A 19,078-nucleotide genomic window follows, 5' to 3' on the forward strand; every position below is an offset into this window, starting at 1 on the left:
CAAACTTGCATCCTCATTTGACAAATATTTCACTGGGTCAAAATTGACAAAATAAAGTTAAAAAAAAAAAAAAAAAAAAAAGGAACACATGTAACCTTGCTAGGAAGTGCTGAATCTGATTGTTCTTCCAGTGTTGGAAAAGCCCTTCTTACCTTGTATTCTGCAAGAGAACAAGAATAAGTTCACAGTTTAGAATTTATAGGCTTATTTCAGAGTGACTATAATGAACATTTAGTTACATTAGCAATTTGGTATCCTGCTATATTTCTCTTATGGTTTTCAATAGGTATTGGATAACTACATGTGTTGGAAGAATTTGACTCCAATGGTCTGAATGCATACAGAATTTTTTTAAGCCCCTGAAACCAAAGCTTATTACAGAAAATGCATTTCTTGCTGCCATTCAGTGACTATGTCTGGTAAAATTGGGAATTTTGTGTACAGTTCAGTCAGACTGTCATCTGAAAATCCCACCCATATTTTTCCTTACTGTAAACAGTTACAATATATGGATAACTATAGGCATGTCATTTTGGGAACATACATGAAAATCATCAAGTTAATACAGTACTCCACGATGCCAACATCCTGCACTTGGACTGACTGCAGTGGAAATAATGATAGCAAAGAGAACATAGTAATTTTTTTTTTTTTTTTTTCCTGAGAGAATTGCTCATGGATCTGAACTAATACAAGAGTATTCTAGTTAGCCTAGTGTTACTAAATATGACTATCATATGGTCATATAAATCATATATAATAATGATTAAATGTGACCAGAATTGCCAGTATGTTTTCATAGACATTTTTATGATCTGAAATGAAAATCAGAGATAAGTCTATTTTCAAAATCTACATTGCCAGCTACTCAGACAAAGGTTTCTATCAATACAGAGCCTTCAAGTGAAGCATTGGAGTAAGATTTAAAAAAAATTAAGTGACTTGGAAACAAAATCTTCTCTTCTCCATCAGAAAGTGCATGCTCCTAAATTTCTCAGTTCTTTTGAAAATTCCAACCAACTTCCATATTAAGCTCACAGTCCTCTTAAACTGTTTTCTAATAAATTAATAAAAAGAAATTCTGCTTTTTAAATTCTGTCCATTTCAGCACCATTGTAGGACAAACAAGAAGCAAAATGAATGTTTGTGGTGTTTTTTTTTCTTTTCCAATCAGATAAACTAATCAATCCTTCAAGACATAAGATTCTTCCTTTCTTTGATATTAGAACACCACCTACTCAGCAAAGAGAACCACTGGGGCTGTTTGCACAAATTCAGGACACTGGCATAGACTCAACATTGTTACACCACTGTATAATTCAGGACATCAGTCAGACCTTTATATTCAATCAGATAAAAAGATTTTCTTTAATGAATGCGTTACTGAGCTGGTTCTGTACCATCATTATGTGAACCACGTGAAGATAACAGAGCAGTAGCCCTTTGGGCAAGAGGTAAACAAGCATCCTCAAAGGAAAAATACATGGAGTGGAAATGCTACTGCAATGTACCTTTCATCCCCCAGCTCGCCTCCTGGTCTGTTTCATATTGGCCCATATGTTCAGGCTGGAAGAGAGGAAAAGAAGCAATGTAACTTCAAAATACACACAGACACAGAGTATCACTCTGCACATTGTTGAGAGAAAAAAAGAGTAGACAAGTGGTACCAGAAAATCAAGATAAAGATCCTTCCATGACAGAAAGCAAACAAAGTTTCATTAGAACTTGACCTAATGCTCAAAGAGGGTATCCAGACTGCACACAGCACCCATCAATCTGCAGGCTCTGAAAGGAGCTCTGCCTGTAACAGGATGGATTGTCAACGAGTGTGTGTCAAACTGGGACTCACTGCATGTGCAGTGCACTGTCCAGACAATACATTTCCATAACAAGAGAATGCTGGTACGTGATTGTCACTCAGAAAGGCAGCTACACAGTGTTATCTTATCTTGTCCACTGTCTTTTTTCTTTGCTGGCAAATGTTGTCATGATGATAAGTATTACAGGAGACCTGAAAGGCACCACAACTTTTTTGTTGTTGTTGCTTCTCTGAGTTTTTTTCACCTGTTAGGTATACACTGTACACACAACTAGGCTCATAAGAAACTGCAAGGCTCCTTATTGTTTGCTTTTATTATATGAGGCATTACCAGGATGACTGATTAAAAATAACAAACCACAAATACTGGCATAGCAGCCACTCTGTGAAGAATTTTGGCCTAAAGGATTTGAACATTTTCAGCTTTCCTGCAGCTCTCAGATACTAGGTTGTACCTTTTAGACGGGACAAATGCTGCCACCTGCTGCTTCCACATCACATTACATGGCTTAAGCCTGCAAAAAATACACCAAGCACTGCATCTGCGTTTTCTGATGGCTTTGGCTCCTAAATAGGGAGAAGTTTATCTAGATCTTTCCAAATTCATAAATCTAATTTGGTTAAGTCGTGTTACTACTGGTTTGTTCAGAAAGGAATTCAAACAATCAGGTACTTGGAGCATCAATCAGTTTAGGTGCTCTCTGACAGTTACTTTCTTGTAGCTTCTTCTAATAACCTTCAGTTTAATTCATACTGGGCGAGTTCAATCCCACCCATATGGCTGAACAGTCCCACCTCTCTCAACATTTCCTCAAAAGAGAGATGCATCAGGCTCCCCATAATCTCTGTGGCTCTCCACTGGATTCTCTCTAGAAGCTCTCTGTCTTTCTTGAACTGAGGAGCCCGGAACTGAAAACAGTACTTCGAATGCAGCCTCACCAAGGCAGAGTAGAGGCAGAAGATCACCATCCTCACCCTGCTGCCCACACTGTTTTTAATGCACACAGGATGCCATTGGCTACAAGAGCACACTGCTGGCTCATGGCCACCAGGACACCCAAGTCCTTCCCCACAGAGCTCCTTCTCAGCATATCAACCTCTAACCTATACTGATGCACGTAGTTATTCCTCCCAAAGTGTAGGACTCTGCATTTGCCCTTGTTGAACCTCATCAGGTTCCTCTCTGCCCAACTCTCATGGCTGTCCAGGTCTCTCGCTGAATGGCAGCACAGCCTTCTAGGGTCAGCAAATCCTCCCAGCTTTGTATCATCAGCAAACTCGCTGAGGGTGCATTCTATCCCTTCATCCAGGTCACTGATGAAGATGTTGAACAAGATCGGGTATTCCTTGGGGAATACCACTAGTTACAAGCCTCCAACCAAACAGTGCACCACAGATCACAACCCTATGAGCTCAGCCAGTTGGCCAGATCTCAATCCACCTCACTGCCCACTCATCTTCCTAAGCTTCCTCATACGGATGCTGCAGGAGACAAAATCAGACGCCTTGCTGAAGTCAAAGTAAACAACATCCACTGCTGTCCTCTCATCTATCTCACCAGTCACAACATTACAGAAGGCTGCCAGGTTGCTCAACCATGATTTCCCCTTGAATCCATGTGGACTACTCCTGGTAACCTTCTTTTCTTCCACTTTCTTGGAGATGGCATCCAGAACAAGCTGCTCCATCATTTTCCCAGGGATGGAGGTGAGGTTGACTGGCCTGTAGTTTCCCACCTCCTCCTTTTTAGCCTTTTTGAAGATTGGAGTGATGCTGCCTTTCCTCCAGCATTCAGGCAATTCTCACTGCTTCCCCCCTGCCTTGCATGATGTCTGTCTGTGTGTATATATATGTATTTCTATATATATATTTAAGAAATGCTATGGATATGAGCTGCTCCACCTCTGCTCTAAGATCATTACTTGCCTAATTAAAGGCTTAGCCCTCTTTACCATTAATTCAAGATATACTGTGGTCTCTTAATATGCATAGACTGTATGCTTTGGACCTTAGTTGGTTTTGGGAGGAGAATCAAGATTCCTAATGCTCATGCCAGACACAGGTTTTTTTAAAACAAAAAGCTTCTTACTCCTGCAGACAATGTATGTCTCTCACAGGTTAAAAAATTGTCAGGCAGGGTTGGTAGCCAAAACACCTGTGAAGCATTATCACTGTGTACATTTTTATCTCGTTTTCTATTTATGATACGCTATTACCTGGAAAATACATTTAATTGTATACCTACCTGATGCAAGCCATTCCTTCCATAGCCAGGTAGAGAAGTAGATTTAGAATATGGAAATCCTATAAAAGACATGAGATAGACAGCTACATCACTTGTGATACACAGTAATATTTTTTGTGTAGTCCTTTATAAACTACAAAAATCCAGGAATCAGGAAAATAGATAGAAATAGCAATTGCAAGATAACTATGTATATCCTAGTCATGGGATGAAGTACAGATGAGTAGTGCTCATCTTTTCTCTCTCATTTTTCTCATGTACATGCGTACACATAACAACATCTGTAAATCATAGTGCATAGGATGCAATCACTGTAGTGGGCACAACAGCAAGAGATTTGTGAGACTCACTTTACGGAAGCACCGTCAAGCTACATAATGCAAAACAGATAGCTTGTAAAATCTCAGCTCTCCAATTCAGTGCTAAACCAGAACTTGAAAAAAGAAGTACCATTATTTTAGAGTTATTCCACTTCTCCCCATGATGTTTGTGGTCTATTTTGGGGTTTGTTTTTTAAAAGATAAGGGTTGGTATCTCACCAATCAGAAGGAAAAAAAAAAAAACAAAACAAGAAATGAACTTACACATTTTGCATTTTTACTACTTCATTAAAATGTAAATGAAAGTACTACAGTGGAAATAAGTAAAAGGTCAAATGCTGAAGGGAAAGTTTTAAGATAGATAAAATTCAGAAAGTGATATTACTATGAACAAAGTGGATCTACTACAGTGATGAAACTACAATGTCAGTAGGAAATAACTGAAACAGTTGGAGGGGGACAGCTGAACTGCCTTACTTTTACCACACGAGTTTAATAAGAAAGTTTGGATGATCACTTTGTCAGTAAAGGTACTAACAACATTTCAGACCAGATTTTGGTTTATAAAAAATAATGATGTATAGAAGTGATAATATGAATGAGTTTATATGAAACAGAAGATAAACAAAGGTTCTGTAATAAGCATTCTTGACTCCAATACAGGAAAGTTTGATAACTTGAGGCAAAGAGTTAGGAGAAGTAAGTTAGCTCAGAGAACTGCATGTACAAGGCTACTTTCTGCCAAAAATGTTGGCAATTTGTGTCCAAAGGGGAATGCAGGAAGATAATCCAGACACTACTGGATTAATAAGTACCCTAAGGAGATTATTAGGAATAAGTGTACAGAAAGAAAAAACAAAAGATGGATCAGCACAGAGCTCACGGTATGCTGAGATAAAGTGAGAACTGCCAGGAGTCAAGCTGAGTTAAACATTGAAAATGATATTAAAACAAATAGCAAAAGGTACTCCAGCTATATAAACAAAAAGAGAACAAGGAAAGAAGAAATGGGATCACTGTGTCACTACACAGGAGAGGGGAAGGGGAACCTAGGTGGGGCTCCAAACTAGAAGAGTATTTCACTTCAGCTTTCAGGAACAAATGCAGAGAGACAAAGTTCACGCAATTAGGGTAGGCAAGTGAATCTCACTGTGATAGAGACATAATTCAAAGCACAGGAAGCTGATAAGCTTAAATAAAATTGGAAGATTAATTTAAATCACTGGAGAATAGCAAGTACAATTTTATGCTTAAGAAGAGAAAAAGATGTTCAGCATCTATCAGTTTGTTTCCAAGAGAAAACTTTAATAAAGACCAAATAAAAACATGGAAGTAAACAGAAAATCAGTTATGTTGATTTTTATTCACTTAATACAAGTTAAAGACGCAGCGCGAGAGTCCCCTGCTAGCCCTCTTCACTAAAGAAACGACTTCTGTGCAAAATAAATTTTATTGGAATTCATCTAATGAGATATCATCAAAATCAGATATTGCTGCAAAGGAAATTAAAGTAAAACCAGAGGACATGAACTATTTATCAGAGGAATTATAGGGTATGTAAGGAAAAAATGAAATATGAAAAACAGGTAGAGAGAACTGAGCAGTGCTGAGAGAAAAATGTCAACATAAACTGGTTGAGAAATCGCCTAATATTTTCACCAACAATCTGGACACCAAAAATAGTAATGGGCTAATAAACTTGACTGTCTACACAAAGTTATAAAGTATTGCTAATATAAAGGAGGATTGGGGTATCATAAGGTGCTGGGACAATCTTAAACCTTAGAGAAATTGAAGTGGGATGCAGTTTAATAATTCATGGGAAAAGTCATGCACTTAGGGACTAATAAATATCCCACACTTCTACTATGTAAGCTGACATCTCATTATTTGGAGACAATAGGAAAGCAGACAGGCTTAGTTATACAGCTTAATGATGAGGTGACCAAGGGCTATTAAAGTGAGCTTAAAAATGATAGAAGTTGGAAATGCCTGTCTTGTTACATTCCAAATATGGAAATAATTGCAAAATCTCCAGGCAGTGACAGGACATCATGAAAGGATGTTCTGTTCAAGTGGGTTAAAATAAATTCACCAGATCTTTGGGCCTACAGGATAACTGGGACAACAGAAGTTCATCATAAGAAAAATAACAAAGGGCTCAACATTTACTCTCGCAAAATAAGGATAAAAGTAAAAGATGCTTTAGAGACAGAATCAACTATCATCTGAGCAGTGGTATCAACTATGAACAGAACTTCTTTTGTTGGCCCCACTGAGGGCTCCCATGTATAATACAGGGACAGAGTGGTGAATTAGATGAATCATTTATCTCTTCTTGAAAACTAGAAATCTATCATTGCTTGTTATCTGAATGGCAGTGACTGTAGAGGACAAAGAGCGTAACTGCTGTCTGTACTTCTGCTTGGAAAAAGATGCCAGTGTTGAACATCAGTGTGGAGTTCAATTTCTTGGCATCTTGGCTACAGAGAGGTTGAATGGGATTTGTTCCATCACCAAATAGCCTTTCAAAGTTATCATGGAAGGATGCTCTAAAGCAAAGAGCATAATTTGAAAACAAACAGTTCACTGCAGCACACAGCAGCTCAAATGTTGCCTCCCAGGCTGCCAGGACTGAGCCACATCCACAGGCACAAGCGACATCATGTGGATGGCTGGAAAAAACCTTAGCGGTGAATTAAGCTGAAAGAGCTCAGATTAATCAAGAAAAGAACCAGTGACTCCAGTGTGAAAAACATCTTTCACTTAGCACCTCTTTCTCTAGAGCTTATTATTTACGTTATATTTGATGTGAACTTTTTATTTTGCTGTTCCTTTATTTTTATTATAATGGTAAAATACAACACCAACATCCACCAGTCACATACTGTAGCTCAATATGATAACAAACTACAGTTCTATATTTATAAATTTATTTTTTTTTTTAGTAACTGGACAAATCAAAGCACTCTTCCTCTAATTAGGTGTTATCTGAACTTCAGCAATTACTTGATATAGCTACTCTTCCAATATGACATTCACTCTAGCCTGGATATTGTGAGGTTGTCTTTCAGTACTTCAAGTACATGTCAACAGTGAGAGTTATAAACCTGGTTAGATGTCTGCCTTCCTAACTATGTGAAACAATGACTAATGGTAAAATATAAACTAGTAAAAATGTATGCATACAGAAATAAGACACATTTATGCACATGGATGTAAGGAGATGTTGCCACTATATCTTAGTCTTCAACCAGGCTGAACACAAGCAAGTTCCACTCTAGATACCTGCCAATCACACAAGCCCAAATATATTATTTTGGACACATAGCTGGAGAGATGTGACTAAATATCTTCTAGAGCAGAATAATACTTCTTTGATTTGCTCACAGGTTGGAGAAATGAATGCAGAGATATTTGCATATGTTTGGATACATAGCCAGAGATTCACAGTCTGATGCCCACTAACTCCTCTATTCTCTATGTAATAATTTTGCACCAAACCAATATTTGAAAAAATTGTTTTCTCTGATTCTTACTATGCCACAGAGATGGGGCTAAATGACAAAGCTAGAGATCTGGGCACTCTCAACCACACATGCAATAGGTAGAGAAGCTACTGTTTACATCCTAATGACTATGCAAATGATAGGTGTTAGCTGCATAGGTGATCAGACCTAAGGCTTTCTTGCGCAGGATATGCAACAAAACATCATGCAATGTTTGACGATGACTAAGGAATCAAATCCCATCAGGTTAGACCAGTGTGACCGATTACCCAAAATGACTTCTCTTTTTTATCTTGTTACACCCTTGTGACAGACTTTGCATCATCTGTTTTTCCTCTTCCTTGCATAGCTAAGCCATAATTTCCTTAATAGAAGTTGATGGAGCCAGCTATCACATTACCAAAATGCCCACAAGACTGACATACTGGCCTTGCTGCCAGACATGTCTCACATTGGATGCATTCTTTTGGAAAACTGCTTCCCCAACTTGTTCACCCCAGATGACCTGCCACTGCTGTATGGCGTAAAATGGAGGATGCAGGGAGAGAAATGTCCCAATTATCTGGGATAATTCACTTAAAATTCACTTAAGCAATTCTTCATCATTTTCACAATGTAAAAGTATAATTCAGACGTGGTTCTGATGACCATTTTCTACATCTCATGTCCTGCTGAAATGCAGAGGAAAGAAACATGTAGAATGTTTTGTGTTTTTTTTGTTTGTTTTTGATTTTTTTGTGGTCTTCAGACCAGATTTCAGAAACAAAATCTTCCCATTATTTCACCTGGTTACTCAATATCTGGAAAGCTTCTGTCAGCTTACAGCTGTGACTACAAAAGATATAAAAACTCCTATTCTAAATTAGTCTGGAGCAAGTGCTCCTTACACTTTATCGTGATATTGAAAAAATGGCTCTACTAATATACAAAATGCAAATTAATCCTTGATAGAATCTTCCTGATACTACTGCCCTGTTTGTTGAAAAGAATTAGCATATACATAGGTGCCGTTATATATTCGTGAGGGGCAGGATTTTGCTGTAAAGGAAATTTTCCTCTCCAGGGGTATACGATATCTTTATGCAAGCAATGGTCCTTCTTTCATCAGGAGAACTCTACAAATATTTCCAACATTGAAATTTGAAGATGCTGACCACTTGCAAGCCATAGCTAAACAAATATATGTCATTATGACAGAGAAATAAGGAATAAAGCAAACCAGGAACAGCCTACAGCCACCTCCCGCTGCCCCACCCCTGTTGGCCATATCCAGCTGCCCAGCATGCAGTACTCACGGGAGTACATGGCAGTGCCCTCCTGTGCTCTCTGGAAGTTTTCTCTGTCAGTTCCAGGAGTAAGAGACAGGGATCGGGTATCTGAATCTGGGGAATTAGTTCTGGTGTCCATATCCCCCTTCAGAATAAGCCAACTGGTCTTCAGCTGAAGAGAATAAAAGCCTGTTATAGGAGCCAGATTGAACTCATGTCCTACATCACTTGCTAGCTTCTATGTTTATGCTCAGTACAGCCTGCACCAATGGTCACAGCCCCACAGTTACTGAAAACTTTTAACTTCCATCTGGGCTGAGGATAGTTTCTCTGTTAATCATGTTGCCCACTCTGCCTCATTTCAGATTTGTTATGTCTTCCTTGTATCATCAACCCATTATAACATTTTTCTTGTGTGTTAATGCACACCATTATACGTGAACACATTCACCAATATATGCACTGAGATTCAATTAAAATCCTTGAATTTATTGCTACTGCTTTCTTTACCATGAAATGCAGATTTTGAACACTCTGGAAGAGAGATTATGTTTAACAGATATGAAATCATCTTTTGGAAAGACCTAAAATCAGTAAGATTCATTTCAGATATATTAAGTAATACCTTGAAACATAACCATGTTTTATAAAAGAACTGCCTGAAGAAAAACAAACAACCTTTTGTTCTTTCTGGTTATTACCTTCTTGTTGTCCTGATCCAGACTTCCATCCTCCCCTTCTGATCTTCTTAGTGCTGAAAGATTAAATTTTTTAAAATTAAAACTGATAGATCATTTTTGTTTTTTGTTTTGACTGTCTTCACATTCTACATATTTTCAAAATGAGAAAAAAAGCAATAAAAAAACTTGAAGTTGGGCAGAAATTGGATCTGTAGAGCTATGGTGTCACAGAATTGCTTAATATTTGGAAAAGATAATGGGAATACTAATACTATAGGCGTGTAGTAAATGCAGAAAATCCACTCTTGCTGAATTTTTAAGCTATCATTTTTAGGAAGAAGTTACTTTTAGGGAATGGCAGGTGGTAAAAAGTCAAGATTGCAAGTTAGGGACAGATTCAGGAGTAAATCGTGGCTCCATTCTTCTTTGTTACCATGATTAAGAAAGTACATGTGGTTATTTAGCTATTTGGTGGTCTGCACATCTGGGCCTTCCACTTTCTTCAGTAAGACAAACAATGATGGTGAAAAAGATAGGTGCAAATTTGGCATTACCTCTTCATGACACTGCAAGAAAGGTTGTGTCAGTACACTGAGAGTGAAGGACAGCAGGTAAGGATGAGCTGCTGCTGAGCCCCACTGAGCTGCATCAAGTGTCAGACAAAGCAAAGGAGGTCTCTAAAATTCACAATTCTGTTTCTCACCTATATTCTCTCTTCAAGAGCCTCTGATAAAAGAAAATACTTACCTGTTGTTTCATTGTGACCTTCCACCTTCCTGAGGAGAAAATCTCAGCACTGAAAACCTAAAAGTTACAGGATAGTCTCCAAACACTAAATGTGTTTTTTCCTAAGCTTTTCTTTACCAAAGTATCATACCAGAGACTGATTTACACTTCAGATAGAATTTTACAGAAAGTTTTTTGACAAATTTCAGACTATTTCAGATAAGTTCCCAAAATCTAAATGCCTCTTGCCTTTATATCACTTGAAGCTGTTGAGTGTAGTAAAACAACTGGAGCAATGCAATGACGTAGCATAATTTTAAATCCATGCGAGGTTATAACAAGAGGATTGTCTGCAATATCTGAGTTCAAAGGTAACACAAGAGCCCCATGAACCACAACATAGCCAGAAAAATATATTTATTAATAATTAAGGTAAGTATGATAATATTAGACTGCTCAAAGACAGTGCTACAACACTCCCAGCTACCTGGGAACAACTCTCCATTTTTCCAGCTAGCAAGTCTGCTGAGGATCTTCCCTGCATCCAACGCAGGAGAAAGGCCACCACCATCAGCAATTCAATATTCTTCTCTTTCACACTATGCAGCTCACATCTAGACCCTTCACTGGTACTGTCAAGAAGGTGATACTTTAAGAATGGAAAATTTTCATTTTTCACTTTGTAAAAATCTATTGGAGGAGAGAAATCTTTATACGCAGAAGTTTTGTTTTTTCTTTTTTTCCACAGTGTAATGTGGCAAAACAAAGCTGAGTCATAAAATAAAGTATTATGAAAAAATTCAGAGTTTTCATAGTTAGCTAATGGCATCCTGACCAGGGCAACTTGTTCGTGGGCTTTTTTTCTTTTCTTTTTTTTTTTTTTTCAGATGGCAAGTTGCTTTTTTGAGAAAGAAATAGTAGAAATTCGAACCTGTGACATATGTGACAAACAAAAAAGCAAAAAGGAAAAATTAAAGTTTCTATATTGCAAGAAGGTCTTAGACTTGGTTTTCTGACACTCTGGGTGCACCCAGGTTATTTATGTGGATCTCAGAGACTCATGTAGAGAACTGGATGCTTTTTTGCAAATTGTTTTTATAAAAGACAATGCTATTTTAAAGAAGAAAAGAAAACACAAATTGAGATCAAAATGTTTTTCAGAGACTCTGTATGTTCTATGGGCTCATGAGATCAAATGACTTCAAGACAGCAGGGCACCAAGGTTTTACATAGAGATCTAGAGGATTCCAACAAAAATCAACAGGACCCTGCAAGGCCTGCTCTTCTCAGCTTCCTGACTGCTTCATGCAATACTTTACAGCAAATAAATCCATGCAGCCTGAATTTCATCAGTGCTGAGCTCTAGCTTCACAGGTACAAGAGATACTGGGTTCTGCTGTGAGTCCCAGTGCGAACTTTATCTTTCATATGGTTCAGTGCTAATATTGTTGCAGAACAAACCTCTTATTGTTATTATTAACTTTGAACTCTGTTCAGATGTTTCGAAAATATCAATGCACACAGATGGATGTCCATGCTGGCTGTGGTACACTTTACTTTCTGATTCCAGCTCTCATCTGATCTCCTCTGAGCCACTTTTCCACCACATTTTTTTCATTCTGAAGTTTAGTGTTTAAAATAGAAACACAGAAGCTGTAGCAAATCTGTTGGGCACTGCTGTAACTGAAACTGTTCAAAGCCAAATGTCTTGGAAAAGCTCCGTGCACTTTTTGTTTTAAAGAACATTTTTGTACTTGTTTATTCAAACTTGGTCTCTTCAACAAAGGAATGTTCCCTGGCTCCCTTTCAGCATGCACTGGCTCAGTGTCCCTTTAGCTTGAGGAGCTGACTCATCAGTTGCTCATGTGTTCATGCTTTAGCAGAAAGATTTATACAACATCTGCTGGCAGTTCTTAACTGCATATCTCACTATCTTACATAAAATACTTGGCTTGGAAAAAAAAAAAAAAAAAGCTGCTGTTTAGAAACTTCACAAACCAAAAATATCAGTAAAATTAAACAACAGCCAGAACGTAGGAGATCACGGCCATATAATTAGCTTGTAACAGTTGCTGCAACTATGCTGATTTACATCACATCAAGTTCTGACACTTACTTTGTAACTTTGCCTTCACTCTTTCCAAACATCACTGTAATATTCAGTGTTTTCCTTTGTCAGACTTTTTATTTTATTTTTTTTGCTCAGCTCAAGAACTTACCACAAATGATTTATGTATCTAAAGAGAAGGAATTAGAGGTTGGGCAGGCTGTTTTGTGGATAGCATGACATCAAGCATTAAAACAAACAGATGATAGATTTTTCCCTTGGAGGTAACATTAGTATGACCAAGATTAGGATACTGTGAGCAGAAAAAAATCTATCTAAAGTGCACTGAAACATCATCAAGTCTGACTTTGCTCAAACCACACCCAGAACAACCACAGAGGTTATCTAAACATTGATGACTTGAATGTGCAATTACTTGAGCATGAAAGGTTTTGGTTGCAATAAATGTCTGCAGGCTGACTCCCCCATATCATTTCTCCATATTCTTTCTACTCCTACTCTATTGGAACCAAACTAGAACTTCAATCAAAACAGAAGTGCCATTTTCCATGACAAATAATATTAAAAAATTAACAACATAAAAAAAGCTTATTTTTGACTATGGTAATCAAGTACTTTAAAATCAGCCCTCTGTTAACCACAACAGGAAAATGTTTTAAATATATTTTCCTTGTTCTAACGAGGCCAGCGATGTATCTGCAGTTTCCTAACCCTTCGCTCACGGAAAGCTTTCAAGTATCAGTTAGAGTATGTGAGAACAAATATGTGAGGCTTTCTTACTCTTGCATACAATGTGGGAAGGTGCTGGTGGAGATGACAGGATCGATCCAATAGAGACCTGCTATTGTCAGGAAGAATGGCACAACTTCTATCTTGCTTTCATCAACAAAGTGCCTTTTTGCTGGGTCTACCAAAGGTTTTCCAATCATATTCTGCCACCATTATCATCTACTAGATTCATTTCTAACTGTCACAGTGTGATTAGATTAGATCGTAATACTATATCCTGGTAATATGAAGCTTGAAGATAAGTAGATATTTTATTTAGAAGTTGGACTCAATGCTCCTTGTGGATCCCTTCCAACCCAGGATATTCTATGACTCTATGGTGTATATCAGTTATCAATAAACATTGTTTCTCCAGCGAAATAGAAGTCAGAATTACTTGCAAAAAACTGGACACTCCAAGGCATGGTGTGAATATAGGAGAGCAACTTCCTATATATACGTATTTTATTTCTTTCCATATATGAGAAAACTGCTTTTAAGTAAATATCTCCTCTAAATTACAAAGTCAAGTCAAAATATCGTAATTCTAGTTTTAGAGAATTTACAGAATCTTTGGATATCATGTTATACAAAATACTATGTCATTTTTATCTAGCTTTTTTTCTATTTTAGATTATGAGGATTTTGAGATAATGAAATGGAAAGATTACAGCAAACAATCACAAGCAATACGCATTTCTTTACAAATATATGTAGAGAAACTGCAAGAGAGAAAAGCAGACTGTACCATGCTGTTTGTAGATAGGAGGTTTCCTATAGATGTTATCTTTTACGCCAGTGTCTGAGGAAGAGGAAAGAGAAAGGAAAGAATAAAAGAGTAAGCAAGCAGTTCAGACTATGCTGGTCTCATCTCTTCTCAAAAACACTAAAATGCAAACACTTGAGGAAAGACAACAGAAGATTACATCACTGATTTGTCTTTCAATGGTTATTATGTGAGAGTGAAGATTTACCCATTATATTTATATATTTAAAATATTTAGGTAGTCTATGCCAATCTAAATTATATGAACCACTCTTATCTCCCTCAAAATGCTTTCAGATGCTTTGAATGCTGCACAACCAATATATACTTCTTAGAAAACAAAGATAAACTGGTTATACTTGTTACTATTTAAAAGAAAATTAATGTAATTGTAGAACAGACTACTGTAACAGTCACAATTGAAAAGGAACTTTTCCTCCATTAATTATAATGGAAGTACACAATCAAATATAGATGTTTATACTACAAATGCCTAATATTCTTGTATGAATTTCGTATCATGTCCATATGTTGAGTTGTATAGCTGACCTGGCCTTCCAGAAACTTTTGGAAAGCCCCTAGGACAACAGTCCAGTGTTCCTGTATCATTCCCATGTTAGAAATACTTAGTACTACAGACTTGAGCAGATTCAATTCCCAATCACAGTGTGCTCATAGAAACACTAATCCCAGAAGCCAAACATAATTTAAAAAGTAAAATTCCAATAGGCAGGTAGATGTTCTGTGCAGTCAAAAAGTAGGCAGTGTGGATATAAATTTGGAATGCTTGTAACTGAATGTGAACTTGAAAACAGTGTGTGTACAAAGACAGTCACTGTCAGTTTCATGGGGCCCAAAATCTTGCAGTTTTCAATGTCTACATTAACATGATTCTCTAATTCAAAAAGTGGATGAATAAAGAAAAGATTAATTAAAAAAAAAAAACAACAAAACCTATGCAGCGTTGGCAGTATAAATAATTGTATCTTGGAGGCTTAATAACGTGCTATCTAATGCAATTTTTTTATATATGTAAACATGCAGCACTCTAACTCCTTTATTTCTGAGACCAAACTTAACAGTCAACAGATTTCACTCATGAATAGTTTTCTTCTCTTGCAGATCTAAGTTCACAAATCAGTGCAAAAAAACAACCAAACAAAAAGCAAATTCATTTAGAACAGAACAAACACGTGCCAGCAATTGAAGATCAAACGCTAGGCAGTGAATGCCTACCTGGAATATGGAAATGCCTAGGAGCCTGCTGATAGACAGAAGGTGAAGATTTGCTGTCTGAGTACATGGATAAGCTTGGAGTGCTCCGACCACTTTCACTGCCTCCAAGGGGAAGAGCAAAGAAAGCAGATACAAGAAAAAAAATGGAAAGCAAAGTAGAGTATTTCAAGCATAAAGGCTTGTTCAGAATGACTTGTTAATCCAACAGTTTTAAATAAGTATGAAACTCATTATTTTTCAGTACAACATTTTGGCTCAATTGCCAAACATCTAAACAATGAATATCTGATAGATAATATCAGATTAAACTGCAGCCTTGCATCCAGTCTTTGAAACTAAAGCTCCTCTTTCAAAAACACTGTCATGAACAAAACAAACAGATAAGCACATCCACAGTCTTGTAATATGTTTTGCATAGCCTTACAAGTTTTTGAAAACTTTAATGCTATGGTTCATAGCCTGTCCTTAAAACTAGTAATGAAATAATTCAGTAGTATTTAAAATATCTCAAAGCAGGACTAGACTGAAAAAACAGAAGTTATGGTTACATAAAATGCTCCTGCATATATCAGTAACAAAAATAGATGCTGAAATCTGGTCCTTGATCACAAACTTTCCCCACAGGTAACATGCCAAGGCATTTTATATTTATGCAAACAAAGTTGGATTATCAAGTCATGGATCTATAATGCCATAGTCACTTGACAAAATTTGAAGATATGTACAATATTGATCAGCATACATTTTTTCACTTGTTTTGTCAAATGTTCCCTAGGTGCCATTCATTTCCTCTTAGTTTATTTCCCCAAAGTACACTCTATGGCATTATAGTGCTGCTCAGCAAACAAAAAAGTAAAGCTCTACTTTTTTGGGACTTGTAAAATCCAGTTAATTTACAGCACTGTTAAGCAACTGGAAGCCAAACGTGACATTTATTTTAACATGAAACAGTTGTTAATTTGGTGTTATTGTTTTAGTGTAGATGGAGCACAAATTTAATGGACACTAATGGTAAAATTATAGCAAGTTTTCATGGGGGAAAGGAAGTGCAGCAGCTCAGAGAGCTAGATTTGTAACAGAGTTCTGCCATCAGAAAGGGGAAGTTACATACCATAAAACTACTGGATTACCATAGCAATCTAGGCTATGCCTATGGAGTGGGTGTCTGCTGAACCCTTGCCAGGTCTCTGTTTACAAGCAGTGGATGTATGGTCAATGATCTGTCACCAAGAACAGCCTGGACATATTCCACTGAAATCAATAATGCAGAGCCACTGAGTTCAGGGGGAGAAGCAGGCCAGATGAGATCATGACAATGCACTAACAGATCAGCTCTAAATTTTGTGTCAGGTATTTTCACAGTCGGTAAAAAAATTAAAATCAAAGCCACTCAGCCTTTAGCACTGCATACACAGGAACAGCAATTTCTGATTGGAAAAAAATATAATCAGAGCAGCCGAGAAATTGAAATCGCAAATGTGGAAGATGATGGCCTATGGTCCTTCCGAAAAGTAAGGGAAGAATTATGGAATTACTAAAATTCTGGTAAACCACCACCATTCTGCAGTCAGGTTGTCCTCAGACAAGGAACCAGATGGTTATTCAGTTTCTTGATTCCTGCTTTACTCTTGGAAGGAAAGCAGTGTTGACAGATTTTCACTGCACATTTATTAATTCCTTCTTTGCTGCTTGCTGCTCATATGCTTGGCCATCCCTACTAAGCAGAAGTCTCCACTCCAAGTTAGAATACAAAGAATAGTAGTTTTTACTTACTTAAGTAAAGTTCCTGACAACTCCAATAAAAACCTTAAAAATCTTATGTCATTCATCCCACAATTATGTTACTATTATTTTTTTTAATTTAAAAAGAAAAATAAAGTTTTCAAGTGACTTTCACAGTGTATTTATTCCTCATTTACTTAAAAATTAGCATAATATTAAAAACATATTAACTGCATGAATAACCACCTCCTTGAGCAACAATCCCAAGGTGCTAGTATTGCACTCCCATAGAATTGTTCTTCAGGGATCGAATATCAGTAGCACATTCAGGGTCCCAAGAGGAAACATCAATTAGGATGAATAAACTTGCAAGCAAACGGGAAGCAAATGCAAACCAGATGATAACAAGTCTGCAAACTTCTCTATGCAAGCATCACCTGTGTAGTTTGCAGAGCTATCACTTGCTCACAAGGGAAGAATTATGGCTGAAATGAGGGAAAAGGTTCTTCTAACAGTCCACTTCTACAAGCTGATGCACATTTAAATTATATTTAAATTTTTGCCACTGATCTGGAGAAACACACAGAGTAGCTGTAGTTCACTTTTTGCATACAAAAGTATTTAATAAAAAAGTAAATGGAAGAGCTGTGTAGAACTTTCACATGTAGGAACTCCAGATAGACACTTAATCTAGCCTACAGTAAATCTCTAAAATAAGGCTCCATCAAGAATCTGTTTCTTTCAGGGGTCCCCTGGTATACACTGAAGAACCTCAAATAAGGTCTCTGATAAAATAAAGTGAATGAAGAGAGCAATGTTTCAGATTGTTGTTTTTGTCTTCTGCCACAAACAGCTGCAGGATATGATCCGATCTCCTGGTCAGTGCAGGGCAAAAACTCAGAACCACAAACTCTTCCCTGAATTTTGTTTAACTTGGAAAGAATCTGGAAAAGTTTACTTTGAACTTCAGCATCAACCACAAAGTCCTTCTTGTGTCTTTTGGCTACTGACAGGATAGCCTGCTCTTTGAACCTTGTGTGTGTACAGCCAACTGACCAGAGCTCAAACCATGCTCCCTTTCCATACTTCTCAAGGGACTGGGAGGAAAAGTGTAACACTGTTTATACCTCCTTCCTTGTTGGCTTTTCTTTATCTGAAAGGATGGGAAATTTGATAAGAAATTGCAGTAAGAGCTGTCTACATTCCCTGACTTGGATTTGAACAATAAAGAGCATTGGCCTCATAAAGATGTCAGAGATTACTCCTGAAACTGGATCCTTTACTATCTGTTTGCACATGGAATATTAAGCGAGACAAAGCTTTTTGAAGTCCAGTGACTAACTCTCCTCAGGACTTCAAAGCCAAATAAATGGAAGCTGACTTTACAGTCTCTGACTCCATCACCTCAGAGGAAGAATTACACCACATGCAGCTATTCTGGAGATCACATATCATGATTCTCTTGATAAAAAGCTGTTAAAGACATTTTGAAGACAAAAGACCTTAAAAGGGCACAACCAAATATTTTATCTGCACAATAAAGAATAGCTAGTAATATCCTATTATGTTGTTTCTTGGGAACTAAATTACAGTGTATGGAACTAAAAACAGAAACATAGTTATATTACTTATTATGAAAAATGATGAACTGTGCCCTTTCTCAGGAAGAATATGATACAAACTCAGTGAAATCAAAAGAAAGATTCTGGCATTTTTTCGTTGGAGTAGCAAAATTTCTACCAGAAGTTTAAATACATATTTTATCATTATTGTGGAAAGCTAGTTTTACAAAGATTTTTTCTAGCATTATAAACCAGTGCAGTATTTTTGGATTTAATAAGAGTTGTTTTTTTTGTTTTTTTTTGTGTTTTTTTTTTGAGTGTGATTTCATTTTTTAAAAACAGAAGTAGCAACATTCACCTCGGTCTAAAAACAAAGAAATGGTTCCTAT

The 19,078-nt window shown here is 37.0% G+C and overlaps 1 protein-coding gene across 1 annotated transcript in view; it reads right to left on the minus strand.

Annotated features, from left to right (window-relative positions):
• ABLIM2 (actin binding LIM protein family member 2) overlaps window positions 1-19,078 on the minus strand; it is a 111,628-nt gene that overhangs the window by 18,702 nt on the left and 73,848 nt on the right. Inside the window, exons 14-20 of the mRNA XM_085223540.1 lie at window positions 15,406-15,507; window positions 14,152-14,205; window positions 9,863-9,915; window positions 9,189-9,333; window positions 4,065-4,123; window positions 1,512-1,566; window positions 96-160 (exon numbers count right to left, since the gene is read on the minus strand). Of these exons, the coding sequence (XP_085079666.1) occupies window positions 96-160; window positions 1,512-1,566; window positions 4,065-4,123; window positions 9,189-9,333; window positions 9,863-9,915; window positions 14,152-14,205; window positions 15,406-15,507 (533 nt within the window). The remainder of the gene's footprint in view (window positions 1-95; window positions 161-1,511; window positions 1,567-4,064; window positions 4,124-9,188; window positions 9,334-9,862; window positions 9,916-14,151; window positions 14,206-15,405; window positions 15,508-19,078) is intronic.

This window comes from Meleagris gallopavo, chromosome 4 (genome assembly GCF_905368555.1).
Source record: "Meleagris gallopavo chromosome 4, MGAL_WU_HG_1.1, whole genome shotgun sequence".
Lineage (NCBI taxonomy): Eukaryota > Metazoa > Chordata > Aves > Galliformes > Phasianidae > Meleagris > Meleagris gallopavo.